Below are 18,204 nucleotides of genomic sequence, written 5' to 3' on the forward strand. Positions count from 1 at the left end.
ATACTCACTTCCCAGAACCTGAGGAGGGTAGTAGAGTTCATTTTTCGTCTCCTTGGGGTTGGGTTTGCACTCGCCATCCTCACGTTTGCTGCCTTCATCTTGATTCTGTTTAGGGAAGCCGAAATTAAGTTCCACAAATTCTTATAATTCAATCAGTTTTTCAACAGTTCATGTATATGCTTTGTTTTGTTTTGTTTACAAAGGCTCCAACATGCTTGCATGCATGGGCTTTGGTCACCTAATGGTGGATCTCCATGCTGCTCGATCTCTGGCAGTCTCCCTATTCAATCCTTTATCCCTGAGGCCACACTCTACGACCTGGTCCCAGGTCATTGTCAGTCTGCCTCTTGCAACCCCACCCCCAACATTAACACCTCCCACCCTCTGCACCCAACTGACATCCCCTATCCATTCCACATGCCCAAATCATCCCAATCTATCTTTCCTCATCAGAACACCATAAAACTCCAGTCCCATCCTTCCTCTTAACTCTTCCATCATAAATCTTGCCCCCCTCCCCCCAGGCCTCACATTCAAGGACACACAGCATATCCACCTAATCACTGACATTTCTGTTTGTCTGGGCCTGTGAATATCCTCTTCCTTTACTGCAAGGTTTCACTACCATACAGAATTACACTCCTAACACATGCCGCATACAAAGATTCCCTGGCAAGGAAGGGAAAGCTCCCTCAATGTTAGGAAAGGCAACAGCTCCCTGAATTTCTTCCAACCACTCCTCAATCTAGCCACTGAGCCAGCTCCAGCCCCACCTCAAACACACAACATGTCTCCCAGGTAACAAAACTCTTCCACACATTTGAGAGACTCAACAGCAAGATCTATCCCCCCATGCCTGACAATCTCTAAATGCTCCCCCCAACACACCACACACACAAAACCAGCACCATCTTGCAGTCCACCTCCAACACCACCATATCTCCCATGCACCCACTTATCACAAACATTACACAAGATGGAACCACTTCCCACAACCTTGAGGCAAACCGCACATGGCCACTCTCCCCCATCTTTGACAGCACTGCCATCAACCCCAGATACCATTAATTTTGTTTTATCTGCACTCAATCTCAAGCCCCTGTGCTCCACACCACCTCTCTACTCCCAAAATCCTTTCTCCAGCTCTCTTTCGCTCTGCAGCCAACACTAAATCACCGGCACACAACCACAGGAGTCCATTTCTGAAGTCACATGATAGGGTTTCAAGCACCATGATAAACAAGGGGCTGAAGACTGACCCCTGATGCACACCAACATTCATAGAAAACTATTTATCTCTATGTATTTAAATCCAATCACCTTAATCCTGTAACGAAAGGCCACAAACAAACCGCATCCATGTCACCCTGTCCCCTGCCATTTTGCTGTCCTCTCCCCAGCTCACACATCCCTTTCTCATATACCTCTCCACTCCATTCCTCCATCTCATCCTTGGTGTCTCCATTCCTCTTCCTCTCTCTATCTCACTCACATACACTCTTCCTGTTAGTCTCTTGCTCTCCATCCTCTCCACATGGCCAAACCACCTCAATGCATTTCTCCTAACACTTTCAGTCACATCCACATCCACACCACAACACTCCTTCACTTCCTCATTTGTCAGCCTGTCTCTCCATGTAACTCCACATGCTCCTCCAATATAATTCATTTCCACTGCCCTCACTCTTGACTTGTGTCCCTCCGACAAATGCCAAGCTTCATTTCCGTTACAGTTGGTATCACAATACTGTCATGCAGCGACTTTTTTATTTCCATGCTTGCTTCCCTATTTCTTATCACTGCTTTCAAAGAACCAGCAACCATTCTTCCCTGCTGAACCCTTTGAGGCATTTCATCCTCTGAACTTCCATCCTTACTCATCACATTACCCAAGTACTTAAATGTCCACACATTTTCTGTTTCCTCATTATCCAACCTTGCTGTACATTCAATGACTTTGTTTCTCTTGAAAACCACAACTTTACTCTTCCCTGAATTCACCTTTTGATTCTTTCTTGCCAACGGCCATGCCACGTTGAGTACACTGCTTCCCGTCCGATCAGCGAAGTTAAGCAATGTTGGGTCTGGTTAGTACTTGGATGGGTGACCGCCTGGGAACACCAGATGCTGTAGGCATCCCTATGTGTCAAGTGGGGTTGGTGGAGGATTAGTGCCCCTCCCTGTAAAACAATTAACTCTAAGCCCTTGACCACCCCGTTTGGGATACATGGCGTCTGGCAATGGATGGATGGATGGATTCTGTTTCTTACACATTCTCCCAAACTCATTCACCAAGCCTTGCAGTTCCCTTTCATCTTCACTTAACAATACAGTATCATCTGCAAACAACAGACCAAGAAGCTTCCAAATGCAGCCCTCTCTCATTAGGGCCACTCCAACATCCACTGCCCTACCTTTTTATCTCTTGTAAAACCCCATCCACATACAGACAGAACAACCATAGATACATGACACATACCTGTTTCAATCCAACATTCAGACAGAAAAATTCACTCAGTCACCATCCACACGCACTGCAGCCTTAGCACCCTCATCCATACTCTTCAAGGCATTCAACAGCTTCCCATTTACTCCATACACATTCTCTTCCGCATTCTGTGTCTATCCACTCTGTCATATGCTTTCCTCAAATCCAAAGAGGTTGCATACAACTTCTTTCCCTTCCCTAGAAACTTTTCTAGTAAAGACCTAAGCATGAAAACTCATCACTCAAATCTCCTTTCACTCTCACTGGGTGCGATTACCCACATACACAGCCATAACCACTTTAACCAGCCAGTCTTTGATCCCAAGCTTTCTCATTGCCCACATCACCGCCTCTCTAGGGACTCCGTTTAAGGTCCTCCCCAAATCAACAAAAACAAAGTACAGATCCCTTTTCTTTTCTATATATTTTTCCTAAAGCTTTTGAACAATAAATATGGCATCAGTGTTCCCTCTGCCTGACATAAACTGAATCTCATCAATATTCACCCTTCTTCCGATCATACCTTCTACAATTCTATCCATTACCTTCATCATCTGGCCCAAAAGCTTTATGCCTCTATAATTTCCTCTTTCCAGGGCATCACCCTTCCCCTTGTACACATTTACAGTCACACTCTTCAGCCAATTATCTGGGACAACACACTCATATATATGCACATTTTTCAGCTCAGTTACTAACCCCACTCCTATATCTTCTGAGGCTCCCAGCATTTCAGCAGTCAACCCAGACACACCCGCCGCCCTCCCCCCACCTGCATCGCGCCTACTGCCCTGCTCACAGTAGTAACATCAATCAAAGGCCAAGGGCCAAACACTGGATGTGCTGACTTGAAACATACCCCCGTAATATGACTTCACATTTCACAGCAAAATGTTACAAGTAATGAGCCTGAAACTTTAAATCCTGCACAATGACTGTCTTGACCAGCAGCACTCCACAGGGTTCAGTTCACTATCCACACTTTTTAACATTTTTCGTTATCCTCTTTTCTCCTCCCCTTCTTCTGGAACACAGATATCCTATGCCGATAACCTAGCAATAGCTTCACAACACCAACACTCAACAAGCAGCAGGCCAGCTCCAACAAAACTTACACTTACTACAACACTGGCTTAATTACAATAGAATAACTGCTTCACTGACACAATCAACTATGCTTTCTATATCATAACAAAGAAACCACAGTATTGTGATATATATGATACCCCTACTGGAATATTTCATTTAAACACCAAGAACATAAAATGGGAAAAATGCAATTAAAGCTTTGAGACTTTCAAATGCCATATATCTGCATTTATTAACCCGTTAACTGCTTTATACAGCCTGGGCTGTTCCGATTGTGACTGCTCAATACAGCCCTGGCTGAGCAGGTGAATTTCGAATATAGTGCCATGGTGACCAAGACCGACCCATGGAAGCATGTTTGAGCCTTCAAAACCGAAACTGAAACCGAAAGCCATGCATTCCAATAGGGAATCAGACACTTCGATGTTCATCCATGGCTTTACCAAGGTAAATATTGAGCTTTTATTTCGTTACTATATACTTTGGCGTGTGTTTTCAATTCCTAAGACAAAATTTGGCCTTTGGGAAATTTCATTTTTACCCCTATGTCTGAGAGAGGATAGTGTTTGGAAACTCCCTGTACTGTTGTTTGCAGATGATACTGTGTTGTTGAGTGAAGACGAAGTGAAGCTGCAAGGCTTGGTGGATGAGTTTGGGAGAGTGTGTAAGAAACGGAATCTAAAGGTGAATGTAGGGAAGAGTAAAGTGATGGTCTTTGAGAGAGGTGAAGTCAGTGAATGTACAGTGAGGTTGGATGGTGAGGAATTGGAAAATGTGAGTACGTTTAAGTACTTGGGTAGTGTGATGAGTAAGGATGGAGGTTTGGAAGGTGAAGTGCTTGAAAGGGTACAGCAGGGAAGAAAGGTTGCTGGTTCTTTGAAAGCAGTGATAAGAAACAGGGAAGTGAGCATGGAAGTGAAAAAGTTACTACATGACAGTATTGTGATACCAACTCTAATGTATGGAAGTGAAGCTTGGATGTTGTTGGAAGGACACAAGTCAAGAGTGAGAGCAGTGGAAATGAGTTATTTAAGAGGAGCCTGTGGAGTCACATGGAGAGACAGGCTGATGAATGAGGATATAAAGAAGCATTGTGGTGTGGATGTGGATGTGATAGGAAGTGTTATGAGGAACACACTGAGGTGGTTTGGCCATGTGGAGAGGATGGAGGGTAAGAGACTGACGAAGAGAGTGTATGTGAGTGAGGTGGAGGGGGGAAGAGGGAGGGGGAGGCCAAGGATGAGATGGAGGGATGGGGTGGAGAGGTATATGAGACAGGGGAGTGTGAGTTGGGAGCAAGGCAGTGAAATGGCGGGGGACAGGGCAACGTGGAGGCGATTTGTTTGTGGCCACCCCAAATGGGATTGAGGCGTCTGGCAATTGATAGATAGATAGACAGATCTCCCTCTCTCCTTTCACCTCACTCATGCAAATGCTCCTAGTCATTCTATCAAAATCCATTCTCTCCCCATGGCCAAACCAAATCATTGTCCCTCAACACTTTCTAGAAGATCAGCATAACACCACAATACTTCCAAATGTCCTCATTTTTCTGTAAGTTGTCCCACATAACTCCACATACTTCCTAAAGATACTGTACTGTACTATAACTCATTCCCACTTTTCTTGCTCTTGACTTGGGTACAGTACTTGTTGGAATGTCCAAGCTTCACATGCATACATAAGAGTACAGGTGCTGATGAATAGCATACACATGGTGGCACTGTGCACCCTGGGTGGAACCAAGCAACTGTGGCATCCAAACCTCCTCATAATTCCCTGCACCTTGCCATAGGCAAGGACCCTGGTCTGTTCCCCAGTGAGATGCTGTTTACCTCAAGGGAGTGCCAGTTCCCTACACAGTGTATATGTACTGTACCAGCAGGAAGCCCCACAGCGGTTGCTTACCTATGACTGACAGTTCTGCTTAGCCAGATAGACTGGGTTTAAGCAACATCAAAACAAAAGAGTGAGGATAACAATATGGTTATGCAATGACTTCCTCATCTTCTCTTTCTGATTTTTTGCCATGTACCCACAACCATTCTTCCCTGTTGCACCCTTTCTTGCACTGCATCCTATAAGCTCCCACCAATGCTCATCACATTATCTGAATAATAGAAGCACAAATTGTTTAATTCCTACCCATTCAGCTTTACTACGGACTCCATGCCTTAATTCCTCTCAAAATTCAAACCTTCACTCTTTACTGCATTTAATTTCAATAGCACAAATCCAAACTCATTCACCAAGCCTTGCAGCTCTCATTTATCTTTATTCAAATATAACAGCATCAGCAAACAACAGTACAACTGATATTTACACTTTACCCAACTCTCTCACCAGGGACATTCCAACATCCCCGGCCTGCCTTGTATTTCTTTAATGAGATCATCCACACATATACTGAACAACTAAGTAAACACAGGACAACCTAGTTTCAATTAATAATTCAAATCAAAGAACCTGCCTATTCGATTTTCCACACACACTGCTGCCTTGTAACATCAAACATAATCTTCATAGCACTAACAACATCCCATAAGCTAAATATATTTTCAGTAACTTATATTCCTTGTCTGTCAACTCTGTCACATGCATTTTCTAGCCCCATTAAGGCAGCATACAACATCTTTCCCTTCTCTTTATACTCTTCTACTATACAGTAGATCTCAGGAGAGAATATTTGGTCTGCACACCCCCTCCCCTTCCTGAAACCCTTGTTACCCTCCTACCAATCCTTCTATTCTCTCCCAAAGTCTGTCATAAACTACGCTTCCATATATCGTTCTCACTATGCTATGAAGACAAATATCTCTATGCTATCCACACACTACAATTTCTCTTACTATTCTCTGCCACTATATAATTTTCCCAAGCTAATCTATACATTTTCCAGACCCATTCAATCACTATCACCCCCACATCTCTACAGTACAACACATACTGTACTCCAGTCCATGGTGTTTCTTCCATTTTTGAAACTTTCTTCAGTGCTTCACTCACTCCTACCCTACTGATCCTTTTCTCCCGTTCTCTATTCACTTACATTAGCACTACTTTCAATCTCTACATGCAATAGCTCATTTAAATGCTCCCTCTATCTAGACACTTTCTCTACTTTAGCATTCTGCCATTTTTATCTTTCATTCCTCTGCTACCTCCCCAATCACCCTTTCTCAAATTACCAGCCCTTCATGAACACTTACAGTTCTTTCACTTTACTGTCAGGCTTTTTCTAAACTCCTAATCCATTTTCTGTAACCCTCTTCAATTCCAAAATACCCATATCTTCTCTATTACTTCCATCATCCATCCTGTGCATGCCTCCAGCTATTCTTAATAAGCTAATTTCTACATCTTCTAAACAAGAAAGTTCTCTCACTCAATGCCTAGGTGTCACTTCTGTATGAGGATGTAACTCAGAACTCTTCAAAACAATACTAACCATCAGGTTTGCTTGGCTGGGTGCATCAGGGTTCAACAACTAACCATCCTACACATCAAAACACAATCAAGTTCTCCAATCACTCTTCTCCTCTGAAGTTAATATTCCCTAACTACACATTCATTATGCCATGCTTACCTAGTACAACTCTTAGATATCTTTTTTTTTTTTTTATGCGAGGAAGAAGGAACCAAAGGCCATGAGCCCGCAGTAACAGTTCCCTCCTAGAGAAAAACAAAATACAATACAGAGCCAAATTCAAGATCCGATCATTTTGAGATGCCTGGACACACTGCGTTTGAAAGACTGGAGATCATAGGCAGCAGGAAATACAGACAGAGGGAGACAGTTCCAGAGCTGACCTGTTGCATAAATGAAAGACTGGGAGTAACGGTTAATTCTTGCATTAGAGAGTTGGACAGAAAAAGGATGAGAGTCTGCTGCCAGACTGGTGCTACGCGCCCGTCGTAGAGGTGGAGGAATGCAAGCAGACAGTTCAGAGGAGCAGTGACCATTAAAGTAGCGCGAGAGAAGAGATAAAGATGCAACAGTGCGGCAAAGAGACAGAGGTTGAAGGGAGTCAGTAAGAGGAGGAGAGTTAATGAGACGAAAAGCCTTTGACTCCACCCTATTGAGAAGAGCTGTATGAGGGGAGCCTCCCCACACATGAGAGTTGTACTCCACACAGGGGCGGATAAAACCCCTGTATAGAGTCAACAATTGCGCAGGGGTAAAGAAAGAGCGGAGTCGGCTTAGCACACCCAATCTCTTGGAAGCAGATTTTACAAGAGATGTAATATGATCTTTCCAAGATAAGTCCCGAGTAAATGAAACCCCAAGCATGTTCAAGGATGATGTAGGATTAAGCTGAATATTATTAAACATTAGTGGGTATACCTGTGGAAGATTTTGTCGGGTTGAAAGGTGTAAGAACTGAGTCTTAGATGCATTAAAGACAACCATATTATTTTTACCCCAGTCAGAGATACGAGCCAAGTCAGACATTAGGTGTGCCATAGCCTCATCCCTTGTTTGTTGAAGTAACTGTTGAGATGGACGTTGCGGGAACCGAATGGAAAGGTGAAGGGTGGAGTCATCAGCGTATGAGTGGATAGGGTTAGATGTACAGCTTAGAAGATCACTGATGAGTAAAAGGAAGAGAGTTGGTGATAGGACAGAGCCCTGAGGAACACCACTGTTGATAGACCTAGGAGAAGAACGATGGCCGTCTATAACAGCGGCTATAGAATGACCAGAAAGGAAGCTAGCGATGAAGGCACAGATAGAAGGATAGAAACCGTAGGAGGGCAGTTTGGAAATTAAAGATTTATGCCAGACTCGATCGAAAGCCTTTGAGATGTCAAGTGCAATGGCAAAGCTTTCGCCAAAGTCCCGAAAGGAGGATGACCAGGAGTCTGAAAGGTAGGTGAGAAGATCGCCAGTGGAGCGTCCCTGACGGAACCCATACTGACGATCGGAAAAAAGGTTGTGATAGGAAAGATGCCTTAAAATTTTTCTATTAAGAATTGACTCGAAAACTTTTGAAATACAGGACGTTAAAGCAATTGGACGATAGTTGGAGGGTTGGGAGTGGTCACCCTTCCTTGGGACTGGCTGAATGAGAGCAAACTTCCAGCAAGAAGGAAAGGTACAAGTTGACAGACAAAGACGAAAGAGTTTGCCTAGGCAGGGTGTAAGCACAGAAGCAGTTCTTGAGAACAACAGGAGGGACCCCATCAGGCCCATATGCCTTGTTAGTACTGAGGCCAGTGATGGCAGAAAATACATCAACTGAAGAAATTTTAATGTCAGCCATGAGGAAGTCAGAGGGGGGAAGTGATGGAGGAACAGCACCGGAATCATCTAAGGTAGAATTGGAGGAGAAAGTCTGTGCGAAGAGATCTGCTTTATCAGTAGAAGAAATAGCTACAGAACCATCAGAGTAGAAAAGAGGAGGGAAGGATGATGAGGTAAAGTTGTTAGAAAGATTTTTGGCAAGATGCCAAAAGGAGCGGGAAGAATTCGAGTTGGAGAGTTGAGAGCATTTAGTATGGATGAAATTATTTTTAGTAGAGCGAAGAACAGACTTAGCACGATTCCGGGCAGAAACGTAAAGATGATGTGATTCAGGGGTGGGTTGGCTCCGGTACCTTTTGTAGGCCCTCTCCTTGTTGCGGACAGCATTAGAACAAGCATGATTAAACCAAGGCTTTCTTGCATTAGTCAAAGGATATGAGAAAGGAATGTATGCTTCCATGCCCGAGAGAATAACCTCCGTAATGCGCAAGGCACACTCAGATGGCTCACGGCCATGGAAGCAATAATCATTCCAGGGAAAATCAAAGAAGTACTGCCTGGGGGCCTCCCAGTCTGCGGCTCCAAAATGCCACAGACGACGTTTCCCTGGAGGGTCCACAGGCCGTACCGGAGTGATAGGACAGGTTAAGGTAATAAGGTTGTGATCGGAGGAGCCCAACGGAGAGAAAAGATTAACAGAGTAAGCAGAAGGATTAGTTGTGAGGAAGAGGTCAAGTATGTTGGAGCTCTCTCCAAGGCGGTCAGGGATACGGGTAGGGTGCTGTACAAGCTGCTCTAGGTCATTAAGGATAGAAAAGATGTAGGCTTGTTCACCAGGTGGATCCGTGAAAGGAGAGGAGAGCCAAAGGTGGTAGTGAACATTGAAATCTCCAAGAATGGAGATTTCAGAGAAAGGAGAAATGGATAGAATGTGTTCCATCGTAGAAGTAAGAGAGTCGAAGAATTTTTGATAGTCAGTAGAATTAGGGGATAAGTAAACAGCACAGATATATTTAGTCAGAGAATGACAGGAAAGCCGAAGCCAGAGTGTGGAGAATTCAGAAGAATCAAGTTCAGGAACACGAGAGCAAGATAAGTCGTTGCGTATATATACACAACAGCCACCTTTGGCTTTGAAATGAGTATAGAGAAAGTAGGAGGATACAGAAAAGGGTTTGCTGTCAGTTGCCTCAGACAGCTGAGTCTCCGTTAGAAAAAGAAGGTGAGGTTTAGAGGAGGAGAGGTGGTGCTTAACAGAGCGAAAGTTTGAGGAAAGACCGCGAATGTTGCAGAAATGAAGAAGAAGAGAGTCAGACAGTGGTTCCAGGCATCTTGAGTCGTCACCGGGAGAGGGGCAGATGGTGGGGGCATTTATGGTCCCCCCCCCTGGGGACTCCGAGGCTTGGTAAAACGACGCCATTTTGGGCAAATTTTGAATAGGAAGTGTAGTGTGTACTGTGCATGTAGTTTGGTGAAGATAGTTAGAGAAATTTGTACTGGAGAGCATGCTGGCCTACTCTCTGTGTAACTGAGACACTGAAAAAGTTCAGCAAAGGTGGATGGTCAGGAACTAGTCCTGAGGGCTGATGAAACGGGAGCTCCAGCACTCCCTGTCATCAGCTTTCCATCCACCTCGGGATTACTGCCCTGCTCGAATGGTGCTACAGTCTACTCCTCTGTACACCAATCAACCTTTTAAAGCACTTTGCTTTCCAGTTTGTACTGTACAGAGCTCAGCAATTCATTCTATGCTCTCTGTCTGTCTGTCTGTCTGTCTCTCTCTCTAGGGATCCATTAGTTACCATGCATAACTGGTACTGTGCCTGGTGTGTGAAAACGAAACTGCTTGATAATGAAAGCACAGAACCTATGGGACTTATCCTAAATGGTACTAGGCACCCCACCTGTAAACCCAGATTTTCCTTTTTACAACAATTTAAGTATCAGAAACACACACAAACACAATCAAGTTAATAGAAAATGATGAAAATGCAGGCACAATATGAGAGAAACATGTACTATACCAAGACAAGAGATGGGCTTGCGGTATGGGGTTCTGAGGCTAGGGGGTGGAGAGTTAATTGCCTCCACCACCTAGGATTAACTCCTTGAGTAGGGCCTCATCTTTGAATCCCTCAGTGCCATCAGAAACCACAGATTCTGCACCATCTTTACTAGCAGAAATCAGCTCAGCTGAAAGAAAGCTAAGTTTTTAACCAAAAATGCACAATAACAGAAGGAGTGCAAATTTTCATCTTGCAATGATAACAAAAGCTGCTCTAAGTGGATGATAACCAAGTGATCACTGTACATATAAAGCCTACATTCATGCATTGATTACACTTCTTTAAGAAAAAGAGCATCAAATTATTTAGGGAGGTGTTAAATACAGTATCTGCTTATTGGAGCCACCACAGGAAGGCATCCTTCATCAGCATTAGCCCTCACCCATAGTAGTCACATAAGACACATATTTCTTCCAATGTGATCCTCCTCCTCCTCCATCACATCACCTCCAGGAACAAATCTCTCACACTGGACGATAATCATTTATACGTCACATACCGGTATACACGATATCTCAGGAAATATTCGTTCCATTTTTCTCTTCCCTCATGCACACCAAAAAGTTAACAGGTAGATGCTAACCTTGGCTAGGATGGTATGGATGGTTGCTAAGTTCTCTGTCAGAATAGACAGGTCTTTTGGCTGTGGGGCATCCAAATTTCCAATGGCAGTTTCAATCCTCTGGAAAAATAAAATTTGTTGAGTACAATAATAATAATGATGGTGGGTCCTGTGGAAGTAAATGTAATTGAAGCAGCATAAGCAATGTCATCATCATCACCATCATCATCATTACAATCACCATCCTGCTACTCCATGAAACCCTCTCAACAGAGGATGGCCATGGATGAAGAATCATTTCCACACTACTTTGTCCTTTCAGTTTTCTCACTCTTAGTTATCCCTCTTTCTCTGCCTTCGCTCATGTATTGGCCTACTCTCTTTCTCCAAAGAACATACAGGCTTCCTCTCTCAACATTTTCACAATGCTAAAACCATCACTTTTGTGGTTATCCCTTACACCAATTCCCATTTATTAATGTTTCTTTAAATAAGATGACCATACCACTGTTGCATATTCTAAACTCTGTCTTAACCTGGACACTTAACTCCCTCACCATCTCATCCATTTAATTAAGTCACTCTAATGTTGGCCCAAAGTCAACATGCTCTTCCAATGATCCTCTTCATATGCTTTTCTGATGAAAAGCCACCCTGTATGGTCACTCCTAGTCCTTTTCTCCTTCTGCATTATTATGCCTTTCTCTTTCCAGTTTATACTAATAGTTTGGTCTTCTGTCACTTACTGCAATTTCTAAGGTATGCACTTTCTCTGTGATGAAATCCATTTTTCAAGTGTGGTTCCAGTTGTGCAGTTTACTCAAATCACCTTGCAACTCTTCACAAAACTGACTTTGATTACTGTAAATATCTGGTACCAAAGAAGTTAAGATGAAGCATGACTTTACATTACCTTTCTAATTCAGTGACTGATTAACTGGAGGAGGAATGTAGGGACCCATGAACTCCTTCCACCCCTCCCACCTTGGTCTGCATTAATACTAACAGCACACACTAACAAGAACAAAAAATCAACCACAAACCTCTGTCAGTCCTAAAATCTTGTCCCTGGAAACTGAGTCTATAACCTTCCTGGCATCTCTGTTCAAGTTTGTGTCCTCAAGAATCCTGGCCATCACTCCAGAAGCAACGTTGACTGAATCAATTGTGTTGTAATTGGGGTTAGCTTCCAATATACTCAGGGCATCACGCAAGATGTCTGTCCGTTTCTCGATGCGTTCTCCAATCTCCTCATCAGTCAAGTTTGCAAGAGCAGCACTGTCGAGAGCAAGATCTGGAGACTAAAATGAAGCAATTGGTTAAACAGTGTGCATATGTCCTCATGTGCTCATACTTGACTTTACATATGTTACATCTTCTCATTTCTTCACCTCACTCCTCATGACCTTTCATGAATCATATTATTTCTTTTCTATTCACTTTCTGCACTCCACAGTATATTCCTCAAGAACCTCATCTCTCATGCTCCAACTCTTGCCTTCTTTGTTGTTTCATGTCACATCAAAGTTTCCTACCTAACTGTTATTGTGGCCACAAAACTCCATGCAATCCTCTTTCTATGCAATCCTCTTTCAGTCACCACATGCAGATCTCTTTTATATGGAAAACACTATCATGCCAGCCACTTTCCTCCCCTATGCTACTCTACTGTCCACTTCCTATTTACGTGCATTATAATCACGAGACATCTGTTATTCCAGAATAATACTCCTGTCTCAAGGATTCACTGTATACATATTTTATTCAAAATATTCTCTCTCTCTCTCTCTCTCTCTCTCTCTCTCTCTCACCTGCACTGCAATCTGTGACTGTGCCAACACCAGCATATTCAAAAGCCGTGTGTTGCCCGTGCCATTCAGGTAAGCAATTATGGAGGGCAAATCTGCAGCATCAATCTCTTCCTGGGTAGGCATCACTACCTGTTGAGTGAAAAGTGAAACCACAGAGTAAGATACACTGGTATGTGTATCAAAAGTACATCACCATAATCATCACCATCATCCACACCATTAACTTGACCTTTTTTTCCCATCTAAGGATGCATTTTAGATACAAACATCCATCCATCCATCCATCATCCAATCCTACATTGCCCCGTAAGGAGCGTAGGAGCCCGGGGCTAGGCAGTTGGTCCCGACATTTAAGATGAGAGTGACCAGCCTCACTCATCCCCGAGTGGCATTACATGAGCAATCAACCCCAACCACCCCTTGGATATAAACCTTCACTGGCTCAATCCGACTGGAGTGCAATAATTACCCACTAAACCGCCAGGCGCCAAAATTTGGTTATATGGTTACCACCCAGCGTAGTAAATGGTTTTCTGGTGTTCAGGAAACCATTTGGCTTGTCACTTAGTGTAGAGTCACCCACAGGCAGAAGGGAGAGGAAAGAATGAAGGAAAGAAAGACAGAAGAGGGAGTGTAAAGTCACCCATAGGCAGAAGGACAAGGAAAGAATGAAGGAAAGAAACACAGAAGAGGATGGAAGGAAAGAAGGATGGAGGAGAGGAAAGGGCAGACACCCAACAGCAGCACTACATCAAGTGAGTGGATGGTGAGCGCCCCCACTCACCACTAATATATACTGATATACACTGCTCTATTTTCTGTTACAAGACAGAGTACAACATTTTATTGACTTCTTTGCTTGGAAGTGTAATTACTCAGAACTTGGCACCAAGTAATAAAAATAATGATTCAGTTAGAAGAAGAAGCTTTCAAATTCTGCTTTAAAATGAAATTCAGAAACGACTGATTTTAGAAAACAAAATACTGTACCAAGACAAAAGCTAAATTCAAATAATTCTTCAGTAACTAAATGGTGTAAGAGTCTGACGCAGTCTGTAGTGGTTTGGGTGAGGTTAAATGTTAAGTTTTCCAGGTTCAACCCATCTTAAGGTTTGTCGTAAATTGTAGTAAGGTTTTTGGTTATTATAATCTTGGGTTATGTACAAATACTGAGGAATACAGGACTCAACCAGGATGACACAGTGACAGAGCCTGCCCTGGTGAGAGTTTGTGCTAGTCTGCCCTGCCTCAGAGCTTGAGACCATGGCTCCCTAAATGATGTTCTTACCAAATTTTCTTACATAACTGTATCTTTAAAGGACTGAGTCAAGCTTGTACTGCCCTGTGTTTTGAACCATTTTTATCATACATATTTCTGAATTTCTGAATAGTTTTGATACACATCATTTCATTCGGTAGTGCATTCCACTGATCAATTGCTCTATTTCGCTTTGTTTCATTTTTAAAGGCTCCAACATGCTTGCATGCATCAGCCTTGGTCACATAATGGTGGCTCTCCATGCTGCTCAATCTCTGGCAGCTTCCCTATTCAGTCCCTTATCCCTCAGGTCACGCTCAAAGACTACATCCCAGGTCTTTTTCAGTCTACCTCTCGCAACCCTACACCTAACATTAACTCTTCTCATTTTCTGCACCCAGTTATCATCCCCCATCCTCTCCACATGCCCAAATCATCTCAATCTACCTCTCATCACAGCATCAATACACTCCAATCCCACCCTACCTCTCAACTCTTCCATCGTAAACCTAGCTTTCCCTGGCCTTGCACTCAGGAACGCACTACACATCCACCTAATCATTGCCATTTCTGTATGTTTGAGCCTGCAAATATCCTCTTCCTTTACTGCCCAGGTCTCACTACTGTATAGCATTACACTCCTAAAACATGTCGCATACAAGGATTCCCTAGCATGGAGCGAGAGCCCTCTCAATGTCAGGAGAGGCAACAGCTCCCTGAATTTCTTCCAACCACTCCTCACTCTTCCCACAAAGCTAGCTCTAGCCCCACCTCCAGGAAATAACATATCTCCCAAATAACAAAACTCTTCCATACACTCAAGAGACTCACCAGCAAAATCAATCTTTTCACGCCTGACTACCTTCACATGCTCTCCCCAACACACCGCACACATTAAATAAGCATTATCTTGTAGTCTACCTCCAATACCACTACATCTCTTGTGCACTCACTTATCACAAACACTGCAGAAGATGGAATTACTTCCCATGCCCTTGTGGCAAATCGCACATGGCCACTCTCCCTCTTCTTTGACAGTACCACCACCAGCCCTAGATACCATAACCTTTGTTTTATCTGCATTTATTCCCAAGCCCTTGTGTCCCATACCATTTCTCCACTTCCTAAATCTTTCCTCCGTCTCCCTTTCATTCTCTGCAATCAATGCTAAATCATCAGCATAAAACATCTCCCACAGGGGTCTCTTTCTGAAGTTAAGTGAGAGGGCTTCAAGTACCATGATAAACAATAAGGGGCTCAAGACTGACACCTGATGCACACCAACATTCACAGAAAACTCATCACTCAAATCTTTACTCACCCTTAACTGGGTGCAAGCACCCACACACATAGCCATAACCACCCTAACCAGCCACTCCTTGATCCCAAACTTTCTCATTGCTTACTTCACCACCTCACTAGGGACTCTGTCAGAGGCCTTCTCCAATTAAACAAAAACAAAGTTCTGATCCCTTTTCTTTCCTATATATTTTTCCTGAAGCTGTCAAACAATTAATATGGCATCTGTGGTCCCTTTGCCTGCAAAAACCCAAACTGCATCTCATCACTATTCACACAATCTCTAATCATACTTTCTAGAACTCTCTCCATTACCTTCACCATATGATTCAAAAGCTTTATGCCACCATAATTTCCTCTCTCCTGAGAATCACCCTTCACTTTTTACACATTTACAAGTACACTCTTCAGCCAATCATCTTGACAATGCACTTGTATATAATCATATTTATCAAGCCAGTGCCTAACCCCACTCCTGTATCTCCTGAGGTTTCAACATTTCAACAGTCAACCAAGACACACCTGCTGCCTTCCCCACTTTTATCCTGCCTATTGCCCTGCTCACAGTGGCAGTGTCAATCAGAGGCCAAGGGCCAAACACTGGATCTGCTAGTTCCAAACCTTCCCTGTCTATGAAACTCTTCATTCAACAACCAGTTATAATGCTCTCTCCAGGCATCTTTAATATCTGCACTGTTTACCACTACCTTTCTCTCATCACTCTTTACACATTACTCACCCATGATATCCCTGTTTTCTCTCTTCATCTGATCTGCCACATTAAATAACATATTCTTCCTTTCCACACTATTTAGGTTATCCAATAAAAGTCTCTCAGACTCAGACATTGCCCTGTAAATCTCTTTTCCAGCCCTATGCTTGGCAGCCAAGTATTCCTCTTTGCCACCATCCTTTTTCTATTCCCGGAAAAGCCTTCTTTTCTCCTTAACTGCAGCTTCTACACCCTCATCCCTCCACCAAGTTACTTTATGTCTTGATGGGCCACTTGTCCATCCACACACTGAATCAGTAACTCTCAGGAGATTGTTCTTGAGAGCTCTGTACTGTTCATTATCACTTCTGCCAATAGCTCCCTGTTCAGCTACCACTCTATTCATCTCTCTATAGAAGGCATCCCTTACTGCTTGGTTTTTCAACTTTCATACTTTCCTCCTAAGTGCACAGGTCCTCCTTTTCATCACCTGCTCCTTAAGCACCATGTCACATATCAACAACTTGTGTGGCTGCACACACTCCTCACTCCCTAAAAGTTTAACTTTAACATCACTCACTAACCTCGTATCAGCCCTCCTAACCAGGAAATAGTCTACCTGGCTGCGATTTCTTCCAGACTCGTGTGTAATCAACCTACTCTCTCTTTTCCCAAAGTGTGTGTTGCACACAATCATGTTCACTGCCTCCCAAAACTCTAGTATCCTTTCTCCTTCCTCATTTCTTGTACCATAGGCTCATCCCCCATGTACTCCTTCATATCCTTCAGCTGCTTCACCTACATGACCAGTTAAGTCCCCTCCCAAAACTACAATCTTATCATCCCCCATACCACTTACTGCATGTATTAAGTCATCCCAGAATCTATCCTTCCCTACCTCGTCCAAGCCTGCCTGTGAAGCATACGCTGATATAAATGAAAACATATTCCCACCGAACAAAATTTTCACTATTATTATCCTTTCACTTGCTCTCACTACATTCATGACACATTCCACCCATTTCTCCTTAAGTAACACACCCACACCATCATAACCATCTGCCCTACCGTGCCAAAACAACTTGTAACGACAATCCATCCTGGTAATCATTCTGAAACTGAATTTCGTTACATCTTTATCACCTCTATTTTTGAACATTTTTTTACAGTGTCCTTTTGATGTTGCATTGAGCTTAGTAAAATCTGTAACTAATTGGAGTAGGCAGATAGGCTGCCACACTGTATGATGAAACAATGTATGAACAGATGATAAATACATTTCTGTACATCAGAATGAATAAGAGTGAATATTTATATAATTTTGTTGTTAATATACCGTACAGTGATTCCCTGGTTATTGCACACCTGGTTATAGCAGTTTTTAACACTGCCAGATGAAAATCTGCGCTCGTCGCCATCTTGCATTTTTTGGCTAAAAAACAACGTTATTGCTATAAATATATTTCTATACATCAGAATGACTAAGAGTGAACATTTATATACAGTAATTTTGTTGTTAATACATTGTACAGTGATCCCCTGGTTATTGAACACTTGGTTATAGCAGTTTTTAACACTGCTGGATGAAAATCTGCGCTCGTCGCCATCTTGCATTTTTTGGCTAAAAAACACCATTATTGCTAACCTGGGCTGGTTTCTGCCAACAATGATGGT

The 18,204-nt window shown here is 43.0% G+C and overlaps 1 protein-coding gene and 1 non-coding gene across 2 annotated transcripts in view; one reads left to right on the top strand and one right to left on the bottom strand.

Moving 5' to 3' along the window:
* LOC145392059 (uncharacterized) overlaps window positions 1-18,204 on the bottom strand; it is a 286,089-nt gene that overhangs the window by 153,244 nt on the left and 114,641 nt on the right. Inside the window, exons 29-32 of the mRNA XM_080266515.1 lie at window positions 13,262-13,390; window positions 12,494-12,751; window positions 11,472-11,570; window positions 9-105 (exon numbers count right to left, since the gene is read on the bottom strand). Coding sequence (XP_080122641.1) covers window positions 9-105; window positions 11,472-11,570; window positions 12,494-12,751; window positions 13,262-13,390 — 583 coding nt within the window. The remainder of the gene's footprint in view (window positions 1-8; window positions 106-11,471; window positions 11,571-12,493; window positions 12,752-13,261; window positions 13,391-18,204) is intronic.
* LOC145392288 (5S ribosomal RNA) lies at window positions 2,018-2,136 on the top strand. Its single transcript, XR_013895960.1, has one exon. It is a non-coding gene; the product is annotated as a 5S ribosomal RNA (ribosomal RNA).

Source organism: Coenobita brevimanus, chromosome 21 (genome assembly GCF_032717465.1).
Source record: "Coenobita brevimanus isolate Jiangsu-jjx chromosome 21, ASM3271746v2, whole genome shotgun sequence".
NCBI lineage: Eukaryota > Metazoa > Arthropoda > Malacostraca > Decapoda > Coenobitidae > Coenobita > Coenobita brevimanus.